At 35.1% G+C, this 20715-nt stretch overlaps 1 protein-coding gene across 1 annotated transcript; it reads right to left on the bottom strand.

Annotated features, from left to right (window-relative positions):
* Positions 1 to 9211: 9211 nt before the first annotated feature.
* On the bottom strand, positions 9212 to 10147 carry LOC102007953 (olfactory receptor 2B6-like). The gene has a single exon (XM_005413942.1). The coding sequence runs from the start codon at positions 10145 to 10147 to the stop codon at positions 9212 to 9214; it is 936 nt and encodes a 311-aa protein (XP_005413999.1).
* Between the last annotated feature and the right edge of the window lie 10568 nt (positions 10148 to 20715).

Raw genomic sequence — 20715 nt, 5'->3', positions numbered from 1 at the left:
AGAGAGAAACAGAGAGAGGGAATTTGAGGATTGGTTGCATTAATTTCTAATCCAGGATAATGAATCCAGTGAGAGTAGAAGGTGATGAAATCCCAGCGGTGTGTTTAGGTACACTGTTTGCTCAGTGGGAGGTTACTGGCATAATAACAAGCCAAATATTTTAAAAGTACGTCTCAAAGCCGTTTCCCTGCCAAAGCATTTCCGGTCCTCTTAGTCCGCCATGGCCCTTGTTCCTCCTACCTGTCCTAACACAGGCAGCGCATTACACATGCACAGTGAGTCTTAAAAATCTGAATCGTACTGCGGTTGCGCATAGGCAGTTTTATTTTATTACAGATAACTCTCCAGGAGAAGAGGATTATAAACTCCAGACTCAGGAGCATCTGTATGGGATGCAGGTATAGCTAGAGAAAGCACCGACCTGCATGAGCAGGGCCCTGGGCGTCACCCCCGGTACCACTAAAGAAGTTCTCTGTAGAAGTTCGTTGTTGTCTAACTCTCTGTCTTCCGCATTAATTCCTGTGAAAATATGTGTTGTACGATACACGAAAGCACCTCATACATAAATCTTGCCCTGTTAGGGAAATGTAGCCTATTAAATTATTCCTTTAAACTTCAAAGAAGAAATGCTCCAAGTTCTAGTTTGTTTACCCTTCATAAATCAAGTTATTTCTCATAAAAAATCTATTCTTTTTGCAATTCAGTCCATTTCTTCTAGTAAATAATGATACCTTCCTTAAAATTTTATCTCAATACATGTAGCTTCCTCTTAAATTTCTTTTCATTTCCTTTTTTATCCAAAATGATCTTAAATTATGCTACTTTATCTTCTTGGTAACTAATATTAAATTACCATTAAAGTAAAATAATAGATAGCTAGACACATGGATGACCATATAAAATTAAATATTTTTGTTCAATATACTTACTTTTAAAATTTATTTTTTAGAAATTGACAGCTAATTGTCTGGGCTACAAAGCGAGCTCAAGGCCAGCCTGAACTGCATAGTGAGACCATGTCTCAAAACAAGTACCCCCCAAAAAAGCAATTGACAGCTAGCAGTTTGACAGTGAAGCATGACATTTTGAAGTAAACATACATTATGGAATGGATAAATCTGGTAAAGTAAAAAGTATATTGTCTCATACAGTGAACATTTTGTGCTGCGTAGAGCTACACCCTTGGCATCTGGGGAATCCAGCATGCTGCACAGGAGATCTGGATTTATTTTTCAGGTCTACCTGTACTTACACATTCTCGGACCAATGTCTCCACACCAGCACTGATACCTAGCCCCTCTGCCCCAGCCCCTGGTAACCAACATCTGCTTTCTGCTTCTCTTTGTGTAACATTTCTAATATTCACCATAAAGGGTATCATCTAATGTTCGTGCTTCTGTGCTTGTCTTATTTCACATAACATTGTATCCTCTAGGTTCATTGATGTTACAAGTGTCAGGATTTTAGATGCTCTCAGAGATGAACTGTGTCCCAGGGGCACCCCATCTCTGTGTCCATTCACCCACTGAGGTCACTCAGGTTGATTCAGTACCTTATCTAGAGTGGACAGTGCTGCAATAAACACAGCCAAGCAGATGTCTCTTCCACACCTGATTTCTTTATTGCTGATCATGTAATGATTATTTTACTTTTCTTTCTTTTTCTCTTTCTCTTCCTTCCTTCCTTCCTTCCTTCCTTCCTTCCTTCCTTCCTTCCTTCCCTCTTTCTTTTTGGAGACAAGGCCTCTCTGGGTAGCTCAGGCTGGCCATGAATTGACTATGTGGCCAAGGGTAGCCTTGAACTCACAACGATCCTCCTACCTCAGCCTTCCAAGTGTTGGGATTATAGGCATGAGTTACCGTGCCTGGCCTTGATTTTCTGAGGAACCCCTCTCTCATTTTCTACAGTGACATTTCCACTCGCAGTGTGTGAATATTCTCTTTCTTTATTTTAAGCTGTTACCTTTGTGTCTTGGGTAGTAGATACTGACAGGAGTAAGGTGCTGTTAAATTGTGGCTTTGAAAGGCATTTCCCTGATTATTAGACACAGCTTTTTTCTGTCTCTGTTTAGATTGTTTCCTTTTTCTGTTTGTTATAATCCCATACATGTATTTTTGTTTCTGGCCCTGGTATTTTAAGATAATATCCAAAATAAAATCACACCCAGACCATTGGCACAAAGGTTTCCCTTATTGTTTCTTAGTAGTTTCAGGTTTTACATTTAAGTATTCTATCAATTCTGAGTTGGCATTTGAATGCAGAATGAGATAAGGGTCTGATCTCATTTTTCTCCATGTGTATGTCCAATTTAATCAACATTACTGAACAGATTGCCTATCCTGCTGTGCATCTTGACACCCTAGTTGAAATCAGGTGACAGAGAATGAATGGATTTACATCTGTGTACCCTGTTCTGCTCCACTGATCTATGTGTCTATTTCAATGCCAGTGACATTTGGTTGTAGCTAGTATACTTTACAGCATAGTTTGAAGTAAGTACAGTGGACCCTTGACTTATGAACTCAATTCATTTGCAAGCATTGCTTGTAACTCAAATTATTGTAAATCAAGACTATTTTTCTCATAAGAAATAATGAAAATACCCATAATTTATTCTGACCTTCCAAAAGCTCCGCTTAATTAACTTTTTCATAACAAAAAAGGGTTGTATAATGTAGATAATTTACCACAAACATCAATAATTTTCCTGGTGCATTCACCAAAAAGTTTGGTAATGTGCCCACTGTACCAGAGACAACAATTTCATACTGTACTCACCATTCAAGGTGACATTTTTGGCTTGCGGGAGGCAGGACGATCTGGAAGGTGGCTATTATTTCGAAGAAGAGTCCCCTTGCACAAGAACACCAGGAATCTTGCTCTCTGGTTCCTTTATTTGGGGGAGTCTGTAGCCCACTAGGACCTGCTTCTGGCTCAACCTGTGAGAGCTAAAATCTGGTCTAAGGTTATCTGTATTTTCTTTAATACTGTTCTCTGTGGTAGTTGCTTTCATTACCTTCTTTTTCACCTCTAGCTGTTTATGTGGTTTCCTAAGATGTATGTAGTCAGGTTCTTCACTCACTTTTAAAATAAGATTGATTTTTCTAGTGAGTTGTTGATCGTCTTACATATTTGGATATTGACTTTATCTCATGGATGATTTGTTTTCTCCCATTCTGCAGGTTGTCTAGCTTCTTTTCTAAACTTTGGGATTATAAGGATAGCAGTAATTGTAACACTATTTAAAGCACTGACCAAAATCACTCCCACAAACAGGCACATCTGGGCTCAGACTGATGCTTATGCAGGCTTACCTATGCTTTTCTAACATCTCAAGTCTTTGTTTACAACCACACAAATGGCTGGCATTTGGGTCATAACTCAAAGCTTTGGTTAAAAGTTAAATCTAAAATTCTAATAGTAACCCAAGTTGTTTGTGAGGCTGGTTGTAACTCAAGGGTCCACTGCAATGTGATGTCTTCAGCTTTGTTCCTTGTCCTAGATTATTTGGGATATTCCTGTTCTTTCATTGTCACATAGAACATATAATACTGATTTTGCTATTTCTGTGATGAACTCATGGCTATTTTGATAGGGGTTGTACTGCATTTGCTGAGCAAATAAACCAGAAGGAACAATCTAACAGTACTAACTATTCCAATCCATGAACAAAGAATATCTTCCTATTTGTAGGTGTCATTTTCAATATCTTTAACACTGTTTTATACATTTCAAAGTAAAGTTGACTCACCTAATTAGTTAAATTTATATCTAAGTACTTAATTTTTTCAAAAGCTCTTATAAATATTGTCATTTTTTTGATTTCTTTTAGAGAGACTTTGTTAGTGAACACAAACACGTTTGGATATTAATTTCTATCCTGAAACTTTACTGAATTAACTTTTAGTTTCAGTGGTTTGAGGGTAGTTTTTAGGAGCAAGGCCATGTCAACTGCAAACAAGGACACTTTTACATAGGGTGCCTTTGTTTTTCTTCCTCTTGCCCCATTTGCCCCACATAGGTCTTCTAGGACTTTGCTGAGGAGAAGTGGGAAGAAGGAGTTCTATGTCTGTTCTAAACTTAGTTGACAACTTTTCAACTTTTCCTTACTAAGGATGATGTTAACTGTGAATTTTCATTTATAGTCTATGTTTTGTTGAGGAAACTGTCTTCTATTCCCAATTTGTTGATAGTTTTTATTGTGAGAGAATACTGATGGTTGTGACTTTGCTTTTCCACACATACTAAAATAATTAATTGGATTTTATTCTCAATCATTTGATATGATATGTTAATTTGTTGATTTGCTCAACAATTCATGCATCCCTCATGTGAACCCAACTCCAGCATAACAAATGAGACTTTCAATGAGTTGTGGAATTGAATTCAAATGTGTTATCTTGGAAAATTGTTTACTTATGTTCCTCAGGAATATTGGCATATACTTTAACTGTTTTGTCCTTGCTTTGGGTGGTAAGACATTTATGAGTAAGGCTACAGCATAAAATGATTTTGGATATACACTTTCTCTTTCAATGGTTTTGAAAATTTTGAATTTTTTTTTTGTCTTTTTGAGACAGAGTCTCGTTATGCAGTTCAGAGTGGTCTTTAACTCACTTGAAGCCAAGGCTGTCCTTGAACTTGCAACCATCCTCCTGCCTTAGCCTCCGGAGTGCTGGATTATAAGTGTGCATCACCACACCCAGCGGTTTTGAAAATTTTGAGAAGAATTTATATTAATCTTTCTTTTAAAGCTTGGTAGAATTAACCAGTGAAATAAGCAGACCTTTTGCTTTTCATTGTAGGAAGACAGTTTTAATCAATTTACTTTCCTTAGTCATTATTTATCTGTTAATATTTTCAGCTTGTATAAGTTGCATATGTCTAAGAATTTATCCATTTTTCTAGTTATCTACATTTTGGTATACACTTGTTCATAATAGTTTCTTATGACCTTTAGTATAACTCTCACTTGTATGTCTCCTTTTCCATCTCTACATTTATTTATTTGTGTACATCCTTATTTTCATAGTTACATTAGCTAAGGTCATTTCCATATTCCTTTTCAAAGCCTTTCTCTCCTTCTCTCATCCTGTTGATCGTTTCTTTTGTGGTGCAGAAAGTCCTAATTTGACTCAGTGTCCTTTGTCAATACTGATAATAATACTTCCTGTACTATTGGGATGTTATTCATGAAGTCATTGCTCTGCCCTTGACTTCAAGTGCTTCCCACAGGTTTTATTCTACTAGTTTCAAATTTATCAATCTTTGCCTATGTCATCAATCCATTGTGATTTGATTTTGTACATGGTGAACAGTTGGGATTATTTTCAGTTGGCTCCATGATATCTGCTTTTCCCAGAACTTGTTTCAAAAAGGCTCTTTTTCTCTGTGGTAGGTTTATCACCCATTTGTCAAAAATTAGATGGATGTAGCAGTACATGTTTATATTTGTAATTTTTTTCTATTCCATTTTTCTATTTTGTTCCATTTTATGTGTCTATTTTCTTCCAGTACTAGGCGGCAATTTTACATTTGGTATTGTGATGGTTCCAGTGTTGTTCTTTTGTTCAAGACAATTTTGCCTGTGTCTTTTCTGATTCATGTGCATTTTAGGATTACTTTTCTAGTTCTATGGACAAAGTTGTTGGTATTTTAATAGTGATATCATTGAATCTGTAGATCACCTTTGGTTAAATAACAAATTTAACAATATTACTTCTATTGATTTATGGGCAAAGGGTAGCTTTCCATTTGTCTTCAATGTTCTGTATTTTTCATTGTGGAGATGTTTTATCTGCCTGGTTAGGTTGATTATAAAAAAGTTTCTTTAAGCTATTGGGAATGGAACTGTTGACTTTTGTGAAGATATTCTTACATATGAATCACTGTCCAAATTTTTATTCTCATGGAGAGAAAATTGCTGGAAATTCCTATTCTACCTTTATGCACTGCCATCCTTTGAAAAGTACTTTTCTTGATATAAATTTCATGAAAAAATACATACCTCTTATTCAGTAACATAGAGTTAAAATATCACCATCATCTTAGATTCTTCTTGGTCTCAGAGAGTCACATTTAATTAAATTTCCAAGTCAATGTCTTATATCAATTTCTCACAGTATTATGATTTTTACATATTTACCACCTTATACTAGTTGTAGAACTCACTTGGAGAAAACTTAGTGTCCATTGTTATCCAACTCCAAACTTGTTGTACTCTGCTAAATGTATTTCTTAAAATGCAGGCCTCCTCTACTTTCAGTTCTAAATCTTATCAGGTCATATTACCTGTAGAAATGCATATTGCTTACAATATCCCTGCTCTGACCCCTTGTGGTGGCACAGCAGATCCCCCTTTCAGTTTTATGTACTGCCCCTAGTAACTTACAGCCCAAGATTCCACAAATCATCATAAATTTAGGGGAATAATCATGCATTTCTGTCATTTCTTTGGATATTATTAAAAGATGAGAAAAAATAATGATTTTAATAATTAAAAAGCTTTAAACAGCTTAACCATTCCACAATAAACAGGTACTTCACAATATTCTAGTGTACACAAAGAAGCATGATGTCATGTGTCAATTTTTAAAAGAAAATGATAATGATACTCTAAGGAAAGATATTTCTCTAGTGAAAGAATAGGTATAAATGAAAAAGAAACAAATTCCACCAAATGCTAATCATGCATAAACTTTGAAGACCTTATAACAAATGAAATAAGCAATGATAATATGAAAAAATACTGCTAGGATGGTGGCACATACCTGTACATTCTGGAAGGCTAAGGAATGATTGGAAGCTGGAATCCAGCCTGAGTACTTTAGAGACTTAGTGAGATCTTGTAGAAAGAAAGAAAGAAAGAAAGAAAGAAAGAAAGAAAGAAAGAAAGAAAGAAAGAAAGAAAGAAAGATGGAAGAAAGAGCATGCCAAGTATATAGCTTAGTGCAATTCCCTGTGCTATGAAAGGGGAAAGGTACCCTCTGAACTCAGCTCTAAAGCTATCTAGGGTAGCCAGAATCATAGAAAAAGCTATTCAAATAGCTATTGATAGTTTCCTTGAGAAAATGATAAAAAAAAACCTTTAAATCACTTTCCTTGCAAAGGCATTCTTCAGATTGCTCATGCTTTACTTCAAAGGTAGAGCAAAATCTACATTCCGCTGTTATGTGTTCTTTTTTTTCTGAAAGAGTTTTCTCAAAGCTAACAAAAAATATGCTTCGTGGTAGAATATGCTGGACTTGTATACTCCTGAAATGAAAAGTAATCAGTGCAAATAAAAAATTACTGTGAATTTTCCCTACCTCTCCCACCAGCAATCTTCATCCAAAGATTTTTCTACATAATTTTTGGAAGACCTGATTTCTCAATAGGTCCAGATGACAATTTTGTGAAATAAGCAATCTCTATGGGTTGGAAAACAGTGGAAACATTACAGAGTGATGAACAGAACAGAGTATAATCTAAAAAAGGAGATAGAAAACTTGTAATGTGTAACCAATGCGTATATCTATGCTCTTGACATAAATCTCGATTAATTTTGTCCCTGAAACTAAACACATCTTATTTTTTATTATGTAAGAGTAGAGTGGACAAAGGACACCCTAATAAAATCAAAAGATGTTATTTAACATGATAAAATGTTTTTCCTTAAGTGTATATATGTGTGTCCGAAATGTAAAAATATTTTCCAAAACTTAGCCAAGAATTATCCAGAAATCAGCCAATTTTTAAAAGTCCTTAGAATTTTTCCAAAACATAATGTCATAATTCACTGCTTTTAAAAAGTAGACCAACAATTTTTGAACAATGGATCTGGATTAAAGTTGATTCTTGTTTAGAATACTGAAAGCTTTTACAGAATTACTTGCTTCATTCTTGATCATGACAGAAGATATGCTAGAATAGTTCAAACTACTGACTGTATTTCTTACAGTACTCTTTCTCACCACACACGTCTTGCTGAGTTCTGAACAGGCAATTTAAAACTAAATAATGAGAATTCTTTAATTTCCTCTCATAAATTGTAACTAACATTATGGAAATGTTTTTCGTTTGAGTGTCTTGGTCCTTTTGGACTTCAGGGACAAAGACCCTGACACAGGGTAATTTATGAACAGTAACTATTTATTTCTCACAGTTTCAGATGCAGGATCTCCAAGATAGGTACCAAGTTCCATGTTGTTTGGAAAGTGAGCAAGTGTCATCATGTAAGTGAGGGCAGAGGGTGAAAAGACCAAAATCTCAGGCAAAACTCTTCTAGAAAAGCCTTATTCCCAAATGGTCAACTCTTATAGTTTGCTACCTCAGTATTGTGGACATTAACATCCACAGAAAAATTTTGAAGGGACACATTCCAAAAAGAAATGTCATAGAAATAAAGATTAGCACTTTTAGCTTCTAATTATACAGATTTTGAGCATTATTAATATCCAAATTTTGAATAAATGACAATACTTATTGCTTTTAAGTAATATTATTGCTTTTAAGTAATTAGTTTGCTTTTGTTAACAGAAACATGAAGTATTTCTCATACTGATTCTTGCACAATTTCAAAAGACATTCCTGCGTCTTCTAACTTAACCATAAGAATGTCATGATGCAGTCATGATTAGCACCGCTCCTTTCTTCTCTTGTGGATACAGACTCATGGTTATGATAATTAAAAAGAATATTAAGAAATATATAGAAGAGTTTTATCTATTTATTCTACTTCTTTTAACATTTAATAGTAGATTACTTGAAAGTACAAAGGTTAAAAATTATAATGTGTTTTCAAATAACATTAACATAAATTTCGGATGATCACTTTATGAAATTTATGCCTATTTCAACACATAGAGTGCTTTCACGGGCTCTGTACCAAGATTTGAGTCAGACACACAGTATGATGACTTGCTTCTTAGATGACATTTATTGAAAGGCAACTGACGAATAATTGCTATATTATTTTTAAAATAACTGCATGGAACCTGAGTCTGTCAAATTTTAAAATAGCACTGTAAAATTTCAGTTTTAATATTTGTTTAAAAGTGGATTACCTAAACTGGTGTATATGAGCTAAGTACAATGCTTACCTAATGTTAGTAAAAAGAATAAAAAATATTGTATTTTTAAGAACATATGAAATTTCTATGACAGGAATTATTACAGAAACCTGTTCAATCTATTCTAAATTTTAAATAATTTTATTTTTGTCTATCAACTTTCACTTGGAGGTGAAAATGCCCCTCACCAGCTTTCCTAGGGCCCCCTTCACATCCTTGTTCCTCAGGGTGTAGATGAAGGGGTTGAGGGTAGGAGTCACCACCCCGTAGAAGAGCGCCATGAACTTGGGCTGGTCCCTGGAGATGGAGGAGGGGGGCTGAAGGTACATGCTGATGGCTGGACCATAAAATAAGAAAACCACAAGAAGGTGAGAGGAACATGTCCCAAAGGCCTTTTTTCTTCCCTCAGAAGATTTCATCGTAATTATAGTGTGCCCAATTCTAGCATAGGAAGAAAGAATTAAACATAGAGGGAGAGCTAACATAAAGATGCATACCACAGAGAGTGCAAGCTCGTTAGCCTCCTTTTCACCACAGGCAGTCTTAATCAGAACTGGAATTTCACACAACAAGTGATCTAATTTATTGATTCCACAGAGTGGCAACTGTAATGTAAGTGTAGCCTCTGAGAAAGCGTATGCCATTCCACCCAACCACACAGTGGATACCAGTAGGAGACAGAGGCGTTGATTCATGATGAGGGTGTAGTGCAGAGGCCTGCAGATGGCCACATAGCGGTCAAAGGACATAAGGGCCAAGAGCAGACACTCAGTACCCCCCATTATGCTAAAGACATAAAGCTGAACTACACACCCAATGTAACTGATGATTTTAGAGTGGCCCAAGTTAAAGAGCATCTGAGGGACAATGCTTGTGGTGTAACACATGTCCAGAAAGGACAGGTTGGTGAGGAAGAAGTACATGGGGGTGTGGAGACGGTGGTCTAACTTCGACACCAGGATGATGGCGATGTTTCCCATCATGGCCATGGGGTATGTGATCAGAAGAATAATGAACAGGGGCAGCTCCAGCCAAGGTCGGTCAGCAAAGCCCAGTAGAATGAACTCCTCAGGGTGGCTTTCATTAATTACTGCCATTTCTTCAACTTGTGTAATATATAGTAGGATGACAGCAACACAATTCAAGTTATGATGACTGAGGATCTATAATAATTCATTGGATATGCAATAATAGGTAATGTCTATAATTCATGGGAAAAATATGAATAATCAGAAATTAGGTAACTCCTCTTTTCTTCATGATACCCTAAATTAAAGACACTAACTTTCAACAAGTAAGGTAAACATTTTGAAACTACGTCTTCTCCTATTTATCCTAAAGTCTAACCATAATATTCTTCCTTCGTTCTAACAAAGATCAAGTAGAAAGAAGACTGTAGAAACTCCAGCCTTGTGGTTTTCAAATGTTGTCTTCAATAAAATGAACGGAGCAGTCGGTTCAAATGAGTTAATTTTATTTTTTATCTCCAGTAGTGTAGCAAGGTGTAAATGATGTGGGGCTGAGGTGCTACCCCACATTTCAGAAGCACCTTAGTTGGGCATCGCTGAAACATTAATGAAAGATAAAGTTTAGAGGTAGCAGTAGAAGAAAAAGGAAGAGGTAGCTTGGATCTATAAGAGTAATAAAGATATCCGGTCTGATACAAGCAGTAAGTGGAGTAATTACATCAGCTCCTTGGATCATAAGACGTCTGTGCTAGGTAGCAGGCTAAGGCCTACTAGCTCTTCAGAATTACACAGGAAATCTACTCACTGTTGCTGTTGTCACTGTTGAGACATTTCTCACGGTTTCCCAGACCCGTCTGCAGGTCATGGGCTCAAGGGACTCTCCTACCTCTGTCTCATCTATGAGGTGAGATGTACAGGAAAAGGTCACCACACCTTGGTTAAATGTTTTTAATACTAGTTTCTTCAAGTATGCATTGAGAGAGGTGAACAGTAAAGACATATTTTGTCCTGTGCTCAAAAAATTTATTTTTGTATAATTTTTCCTAAGTAACTTCTTAGGTCACATTTTGGGCACTCCATATTTCATTGTTAAATTTTACCTAATTTATCCATTTTGTAGGAATTTTTGTTATTCAGTGAGCTTATCCTCCTGCTTTCATATGAGTTTAGACAGTCGGTAGTGATTAACTGATTATACACAGCTACAAATATATTTTTGAGCACCAGGTAACTGCTATCAGGAGAAAAGCCAATATCTTACTTCAAGTCTAGAGACACATTCAAATTGTTTTATATTTTCCACAAGATTATACATATATGTATATATATATGAAATACATATGTTATATATTTAAAATGACAAAACAACTTAAATGAAAAAGCCACTAGCTAAGTAAAGTAGCATTTTAAGAAAGATAAATTAGAGAAGAAAAGTTTTAGTTTATATAGCACTTTCTCTTTTGAAATGTGTTACATAAAAGCCACAATCTTCTGTGTGGTGGACTATGTTAAAACGGGAAGTTCAGATAGCAGCCGAGTTACAAAATTCTGAGACTCTTTGTGTTCAAGAGTAAGGGTAGAAACTGCATTACATTCTTATGATTAAAAAGCACAGTTGTGATATTTTCTGTCATTAAATCCTCCAAGCCAAATAGTGAGGAGTCACAGAAAGCATTTCAGAGCTAAAATGTGAATGTTGCCCTTTGTGTTTTCATAGTCAAGAAGTGTGTAATCACTGTAACAAAATAATCTCAAGTAAAATTTCCTGAGCTCTGTTCACCACACCTCCAATAAGATTTTTATCTTAATTGAATCACTTAATGTCCTCCCTAAAATTTATGTCATAGGAATGTTTGGCGTCCACATTTTAAAATGTTGTTAATCATTCATTTCTGTGGCCTGCTAACAACTGGAGAGGTTCTAAACTTCAAAAAGCTATCTGTGCCACAAACAGGACAGTTATTGAGACTCTGAGATCGGTACGAAGACTCTACAGTACGCTTCTGGAGTCCAAGATGCTGCCTGAGGGAGTGTGTCTTCTACAGCTGACCTCAGCTTGATATCACTTGAGGTACCAGGTGAACATAGAGAATTTATGAAGGCCTTTGTCCCATCTTTATTTTTCATGTGAAAATTGTGTGCTGCAGATGGGATATTTAATAAGGAGTGTATGAATCATGTTCTTAAAATAATTATGATTAGTTGTTATACTTTTAAAATAAATATTCTAAAAAAGGCAATCTACTCACAGTATTAAATATATTATATTGCACTAAAGGATATCTCTTGTGTACTTAACATTATATTTATGTTTGATATTTTTCTACTATGGGATCACCATAAATTTTTAAAATAATAGTGTTATATTTGATCGTCCATGAATACTTAAATATTTATTATATCACCTGAATAATGTATAGATTACATTATTATATCTATCTCTAGTGACAATACTCATCCTACTATGTTTTCTGTAGTTTTTCAAACTTGGTCTCAACTGGCATTTTCTTCATATTATTAACCTCTGTAAAGTCAATTTTCTTTGTGAATTTAAATCATCCCTTTCAAAACATAAAATCACCTCAACTTTATAGATAGAACTGCTCTTGTTTGTGATCCACGACTCAGGGAGGCCTCCAGTCCACAGAGCAGCACAAACGCTCACTGAGTAGTGGAGGAGCCATGGGCCTTGCAAGCGGGGAACAAGGGAAGAGAGCAGCAGGAAAGTGACCGGGTACTGTCAGGTCCTTTCTCTGCTGTTTAGAAAAGGTCAAACCAGAGGACTGCTTCCTTGTGCTGACCCAGGTCCTGCTTTCAGGAATCCTGGTCTGTGCTTTGACCTACTTGCCCCATCCAAGCTCCAGCTGGACTGCGGAGCACTTAGCATGAGTACCTCTGGCTGGGCTGTTGGAGCCTGGTGGAGGAGCTGAGCCAAGAGTCCAGGTATTTACTAGAGATACCCGAGCACATGCACCTCACCCATGTGTTTCACTCTGAAATACATTTAAGAACTCTGAATCTACCCTTAGATATTATATCTTTTCTATGCCATTCTCATGACTTCATTATTTTTACATCTTGAAGTCCATGAATTTTGAATCTTTTACCTCCAATAATTTTTTAAAATCACTCTTACTATACAGGGTTCTCTTCATCTACAAATCTGTAGGATCTCTATAATAAAATGCCAGACTGCATTCCTTTTTACATATCTTAATACATCTTCTGGGAAAACAAAGGGATCCAGGAGAGTATGGCTTGCCAGTTATGGTTAAATGAAGAAAAATACTTTCATCTATAATACACGTATAATCATTTCATAGGTCCCATATTAAAAATGACGCAGGGCCTCCGTTTCTACAAGGAGATGTAAAACATTCCAGTTTGCCATAGCCCAATGATGTGAAGACAAGGTAAACATTCTTTAAAGATCCTCCTGCATTGGGCTAAGATGTGATTTATATCAGAACTTTTCTTTCATAAAATTTTCAGAAGCTTCTACCATGATTAAGAGTCCTGAAGGAACACTAACAATCTGAAAAAAAAAAAAAAAACCCAAGAAAAACATTTTTGAGATATTGGCACTCCAAAATAATCTCAAAGAAAAATGTTGATAAGAACACACATTCTGTAGATTAAATCACCATAGCTCCCTTAAATCCAGAAGTGACATTCTTATACATAAAAAATATATCCAAACTCCACTTGGAGCAGTCATCTAGAAGGCTGTGCCTGATTTCTTTCTTGGAGACATAATTCTCTCTATATCTTTACCTTACAATAAACTCTGCCTGTCCTTCTGTAAGGTCTCCTATGTGTCTTGTTTGGATTCTTTCATTAAGACACAATAACGGAAAAGAGAGAGGGTTGGTTTCTCATGGTATCAGAACCCAGCTTCCCAGTCACACTCTTTCTGCAGTGGATCTTTTCCACCCGTTTTTATCACACATTATTTTCTTTATATTTAGGTTACTTTTTAACTCTCTATATAATAAAATTAATATGTAAAGTAATATGAAAAATTAATGATATTTTTAATTGACACCAAAATATGTGGATGAAATATATGGAGAAGTCAATTCATGAAAATGTTACCAGATCTTTAGAAAGTGCATTTTGTGATATATTCCCTTGATTAAAGGAAGGATTTCTATTTTATTCAGGTGATTAGTAACTGTTAGACATTATATGTACAGAAATTTAGGTTGTGTTGCAGTTGTTCTAAGCAAGTGGCACAGAGAGATTGATTGAAAAGAGAAACCTAATTTTTCACCGAACCACTGAGACAGGTATTTCCAAGGTTTAAAAAGGCCCCCTGAAATGAAATGCTGTATGTCAGGCACTATGACCTGCACATATTCCAGCCTTCCCTGAAAATGTATGGCCCTTAAAAGCAAGCATTTGGTACTCACCTTATTTTGATAAATATAATTTCTCAAAAAAGAGTTTGTAGAAATTCATTATAATTTTTGAAACTCTGTGAGAAACACAGATGAGCATATAAATTCAGTTTCAGAACTCTTCACATTTTTGTTCATACATGGAAAGAGCACAGCTGGGGAAGAGAACAGTAGACAATAGCAGGTTCTGTGGCTGTGGTGTTTGTATGCTATTCCTGAGACCTCAAGAGCATTCTCTTCCCACAGGCTGAGATGGACTTCTCTCCCAGGTGAGTTAGGAGGAAAACTTTCTTGGGACAGGAGTCTTACGGAAATAAACTTGGTGTATAATTTGTTGCCTACTGTGGTATCTTTCCTTGGTAGAGAATCTGTTCTGATTTTAGATGTGTTCTAAAACAAACTTATTTGGACACTAATTTAAACAGTATAGAGTTGTCCCTTGATATTTATGGGAAATTGGACCTAATGAATAGCAAAATGTGTGTATGCTCAAATGTTACACATAAAATAACATATTATCTGCACATAAATCAAACAAATTACCTCATATACTTTAAATCATTTCTAGGTCACTTTCAATATCTAATGTAACGTAAATGTCAAGTAAATATTTTAATACTGTATTGTTTAGGGAGTAATGGCAAAAATATTCTGCACATGTTCAGTACAGACACAACTATCATAGGCCTAACTATATAACACATGACCTACTATCATCTGCCTCTGCAAGTGCGGAATCTGGGATGGGGTGTACAACTGTGTCATTAAAAAATAAATAGAAAATAGATCAGAGTTAGAGATAGTAAATTACTTCAGAGAAGTGAAGGACAAGGACTTAAGTGCAAGATCATTTAATAAATTAATTCTTAAGTTCTTAGAAATTGTCATTTATTATTTAATGGTTTCTCATAGTCTCAGTAAAGACGCACAAAAATGAACTGGAAAGAGAAAGAAAAATGATAAAAATCATCTTTCCAAAGAAAAGTCATCAAGAAACATTTAAAATTTTATTTTTAAAAATTTTTTATTTTAAAAATAAGAGGAGTAAAACATTAAAAGACAGACAACATTTTACAAAATAGCAAAAGAACAGTAAAGACAGTACGGAGTTACAAACAAGTGGTAGGGAATGAACACTTCTTGTTGTATTACATATTGATATCTTCAAAGTGGTTTCTCATGAAAACAGATATAGACATGCAATGCTGATCAACCAAGGGCTCAGTGACAGTTTCTTTCAACAAAGAAATACAAGACAGTATAACAGCCATGTTAACTATCCTGCATATACATACATACAAAATTTCTCCTTCTTTCCCTTCTCTTTTCCCACATCAAAGTTGCCCTTTACCCTTGAGCATTTTCCTTTCATTCCACAATGTGTATCATACCTCCAAGTTTTTGCTAACTCTTTCAGGTTTTACACTAGTGAGACAATGTGGTGCTTGCACATGCAGGTCTGATTTATTTCACTTATGAGTATGGTCTCTAGTTGTGACCATTTACCTATAAAAGCCTCGAGTTTATCTTTCTTTATAGTTGAGTAATATTCCATTTTATAAAAGTACAATTTTCTTATCCAATCCTTGGTGGATGGATGTTTGTGTTGCTTCCAGATTTTAGCAACTACAAATTGTGCTGCAATGAACATAGGTGCACATATATCACTGTCATATGATGTTTTTAGATATGGGAAAATACCCAGCAGGGGGATAGCTGGGGTGAATGGGACCTCTAGACCTAGTTTTCTGAGGAATCTCCAAACTGATTTCCACAGTGGTTTCACCAGTCTGCATTCCCACCAGCAGTGGAGAAGGGTTCCTATTTCTCCACAACCTCGCCAGCATTTGTTATTGGTCGATTTCTTAATGCTAGCCATTCTTACTGGGGTAAGGTGGAATCTCAGTGTTGTTTTAATTTGCATTTCTCAAATGACTAATGATGTTGAACATTTTCTCATATATTTATTTGCCATTTGTATCTCCTTATCTGAGAAGTGTGTATTCATCTCAGCTGCCCATTTTTGGATTGGGTCTTTGAATTTGGAGGGGCTGATATTTTTTAATTCTTTATATGTTCTAGATAGAAGCCCTTTGTCTGAGGGACAATCAGCTAAAATTATTTCCAAGTTTGTGGGTTTTCTTTTTACTTTGCTGGTGATTTCTTTAGATGTGCAGAAACTTTTCAGTAGTATGAGATCCCAGTTGTTGATTCTTTCAAGTGTTTCACGTGCAATTTGGTTTTTGTTCATGAACTCTCTGCCTACCCCTATGTCTTCAAGGTTTTTACCTACTTTTTCTTCCAACAGATTTAGTGTTTCTGTTTTAATATTGAGATCTGTGAACCATTTTGACTTGAGTTTGGTTCATGGTGATAGGCTTGGGTCTATTTTCAGTCTTTTAAAATTTTAATATATTTTTAATAGAATGGCTTTCTCTCACACACATATGGTAGACTCTATTACTCAGGCGTATTCTTTTGCCATTCTAGGGATAAAACCCACACTCCTATGTACTAGTTGGTTGCTTCACCACTAAAACACAGCCCCAGTCCATAGAAAAACAGTAAGAAATTTTGAAATGCACATAAAATCCATAAATCATACTTTTTAATGGAATATAAGTATATATTAATAATAAAATATAAAATATATTATCTTTACTTGTGTGAAATAAATGAAACAAAATTTCACAGCAAAGTAATTACACAATAATGGTTAATATACTATACATCATGATCTTAAAAGAATGGTCAAAATGTTTGCAGAACACACTTTATGGACAAAAAGATTCTCTCTCACAAACAAAAACCAAGCAAATCAAAGGGAAAAAACTTCATTTTCCTGAACAAATGAAAGTATTCTTGTAAATGAATTAAATTAGCATTTATCTTTTTATGATCATTATGTATATATAAAATGTACCAACAAACAATTAAAAGAAATCAACATTTATCTTAAAATATTTTTGAAAAACAAGAGATAACTTAAGGGTTTATTAGCAGCACAGTTTATAATAGCTAGATCTTGGAAACAGTGTATGTGTCCATAAACAGATGAAGAGATAAAGGAAATGTAGTATTTTTACACAATGCAATTCTAATTTTCCATAAAGAAAAAGTTATGTCATTCATAGGCAAATGGATGCCACTTGAGGACACTATAATGTTAAGTGAAATAAGTCAGACACACAAGGTTAAAAATTGCATGATTTTTCTTAGAATATCTATGAAGGATAGGCAAATAGAAAATAGACAGAAATCCATTATTTTGAAAGACAAGACAAAAGAGGTTTGGGGTGCATTTCAGTGGCAGAACACCTGCCTAGTTTGTGCAAGGGCTCTGATCCAATCCCTAACACATCAAAACTAAAAATTAAAAATAAGCCAGAAGAAAATATGAGCAAAAGATGTTGGTCTTCTCTAAAATAGAAATATGAATTAGTGAACAACACCATTGATCATCAGGGACATGGAAATTAAAATTACATCGACACAATATTTACCACACATTAATATGACTATGTCTTAAAAGATAAAATTGTGTTTCTCATGATATGGAATAGGACTACCATATGATTCAACAGTGTCACTAATGGATACATATCTGAAGGAAATGAATGTCCTCTCTTCCCATAGTGAGGTGAGAAGCCATAAACCAAGGAGGCCCTGGTTCACATAATCACTCTTTCTTACAGGAACTAAGTGTGCCCCTAAATTGCATGTAAAGGCGGTCCCCAAAGGCTTATCTAGCTTCTACTGGATCTCATTTCTCAAATATTAGCAAGCTGCCACACACAAGCAATTCCAGGACATGCTCAAATTATCTTTGAACCATAGCACAAGATTATTTTGAAGATAAGAAGGGAAAGTGGGGCTTCTTATGTTTTTCATATTTCCAAATTATGATACCAGTGGTTATCTCATAGACGACCTTTACTGTGTTGAGGTACATTTCTTCTGCACTTAATTTGCTGAGAGTTCTTCTCATAAGGGAATATTAAACTCTACTGAATATTTTCCCACTTTTATTGACGTGATATTACGGTTTTCGTCCTTGACTCTGTCAATTTCATGCATCACATTCATTGATTCGTGTATATCAACCATACTTGCACTGTTGGAACTAATCTGTTTTGTATGATTTACATGTTTTTAGTACCAGCTCTCAGGTTTTCTCACTGAGCACATCCACAGGCGTATGTATGTATGTATGTATGTACATATGTATGTATGTGTGTATGTATGTATGTATGTTTTGAAACAGGACATGGTAAGCTGTTAAATTTCCTGATCTGGTGAATAAGTTGGATGAAGATACACCATAATTTAAAAGGTCATTTTTCCTGTGGATGGCACTTGGAAGAAGCATCTACCATTTCTTTTTATCACATCTTGTACAGGGACTCACAAAACAGGACTTTAAGAACTGCTTCATAGGTTAGAATGGTGGGATAAGTATGCTCAAAGTGAGCGGGAGTAGTCTGAGAGGAATTAATAGCAATGTGTCCTTTACTGTAATAATATTTTTGAATTTAAACTTTTGCTGTATTTTTATCACCCCTTGAACATATTTTTCTCTTTTTGTCTTCTATTCAAATAACAGCAGATTTTGCAACAAGATCAAGATTATTTAGAGTAAAGGTTTTCCAAACCTGAAAGTAAATAATTGCCAGTCCAGATTGCTATATCCTTCAAAATCAAATGAGAAGTAAAGACCTCTCGTTATAAGTATATACAGTAGTAGATAACTTCATGGTCACTAGACAGTATTGAGTAAAATACATATGGGAGTTCTAAACACAGATCAAAAAGACAATGTTGAGAGAAATGGAAATAGCTCACTGTGGAGGAAAACAAACTGAAAAACAATAGAATGAGTCAAATGCCGAAAAAGACCCAAAATAACAGGAATCAATATATACAATTTGAAGATAACATTTAATGTAAATTGTCTTAACTTTCAAATGAAAAGATACAGAACGGCACACTAGATCAAAAAATTAGATGCATCCATATGTTTCCTTCAAGAAATACACCTCACCTTCAAGGATGTAAAGAGACTGAAAGTGAAAGCATGACAAGTAACACTCCAAGCAAATAGAACCCAGAAAGAAACAGAATTAGCTATATTCATACCTGCAGGGTAGACATCCAGCCAAAACCATTCAAAGGACAAGAAAAATGACTACATATTGAAAAGTGCATAATCACATATATCTTCAAGGTTGATGCACTTAATTTTACAAAACAAATACTAGTTGGCAGAAAACAAAAGATAGACCCAAATATATTCATAGTGAGAGATTCTAACACTTTACCATGATAAATGCACAGGTCAATTAGACAAAAATGAAAGAAACACCCAACTTAAACTATGTTATCAATTAAGTGGACTTCACTGATTACTATACAGCGTTGCTACATCAGTAGAATACAGGTTTTCCTCAGCATTCCATGAAGCTTTCTCCAATACAGAACGTATTTCATCCCATGAAGAAAGTCATAATAAATTTAAAAAATGAAATAACCCCATGCATCCTATCACATCATGATTGAAAGGAACCAGAAATTACTGAAACTACAAAACACAGGAAGATTGAATAATACATTCTTTTTGTTTTATTATGTATTCATGTTTGTGATATATAATAATTCATGTTGTATGTTAATCAATTTTTCTTTCCCTTCACTTTGCTATCCTCCCATTGGCCCCATCCTTATATAAAAGAAATCATGCAATATTAACTTTCTGTTTCTGATTTTTTCACTTAGCAGTATAGTATCTAGGTGCTTCAATTTTCCTACAAATGACTCAAATGTACTTTGTAAATGACCATAAAGTAGTGTATTGTGTATATGATCTACATTTTCTTTACCCTTTTATCTATTGATGGATCTATAGGCTGGTTGAGTGTGCCTGGAATAATCTCTGCATCCTCCGCTTTATTCCACTGAGCCACATGTTTATGTGCCAGTATCAAAATGTTTTTGTCACAGTAGCCTTCTGATATAACTTGAAATCTAGGATTGTGATGCTTTTTGTTTTGCTCTTGTTGGATGGGTTTGCTTTGGATGTTCTGGGTCTCTTCTGATCCCATATAAGAATAGCAACAGAAAAGAACTACCAAGCAGAGCAAGCAATTAAACAGAGGGAAAAATGAGGATCCAACAGCAGGAAAATAGCATGACAAAGATAAGCCACTACATATCAGTTATAGCAATCAATGCAAACAGTCTCAATGCACCAACCAAAAGAAGCAGACTGGCAGAGTGGATCACAAAACAAAATCTGACTAT

Source organism: Chinchilla lanigera, unplaced genomic scaffold (assembly GCF_000276665.1).
Source record: "Chinchilla lanigera isolate Chin_1 unplaced genomic scaffold, ChiLan1.0 scaffold00175, whole genome shotgun sequence".
In the NCBI taxonomy this organism is placed as follows: Eukaryota; Metazoa; Chordata; class Mammalia; order Rodentia; family Chinchillidae; genus Chinchilla; species Chinchilla lanigera.
The sequence above is the reverse complement of the archived record's forward strand: the minus strand, read 5'-3'. Positions and strand labels throughout refer to the sequence as shown.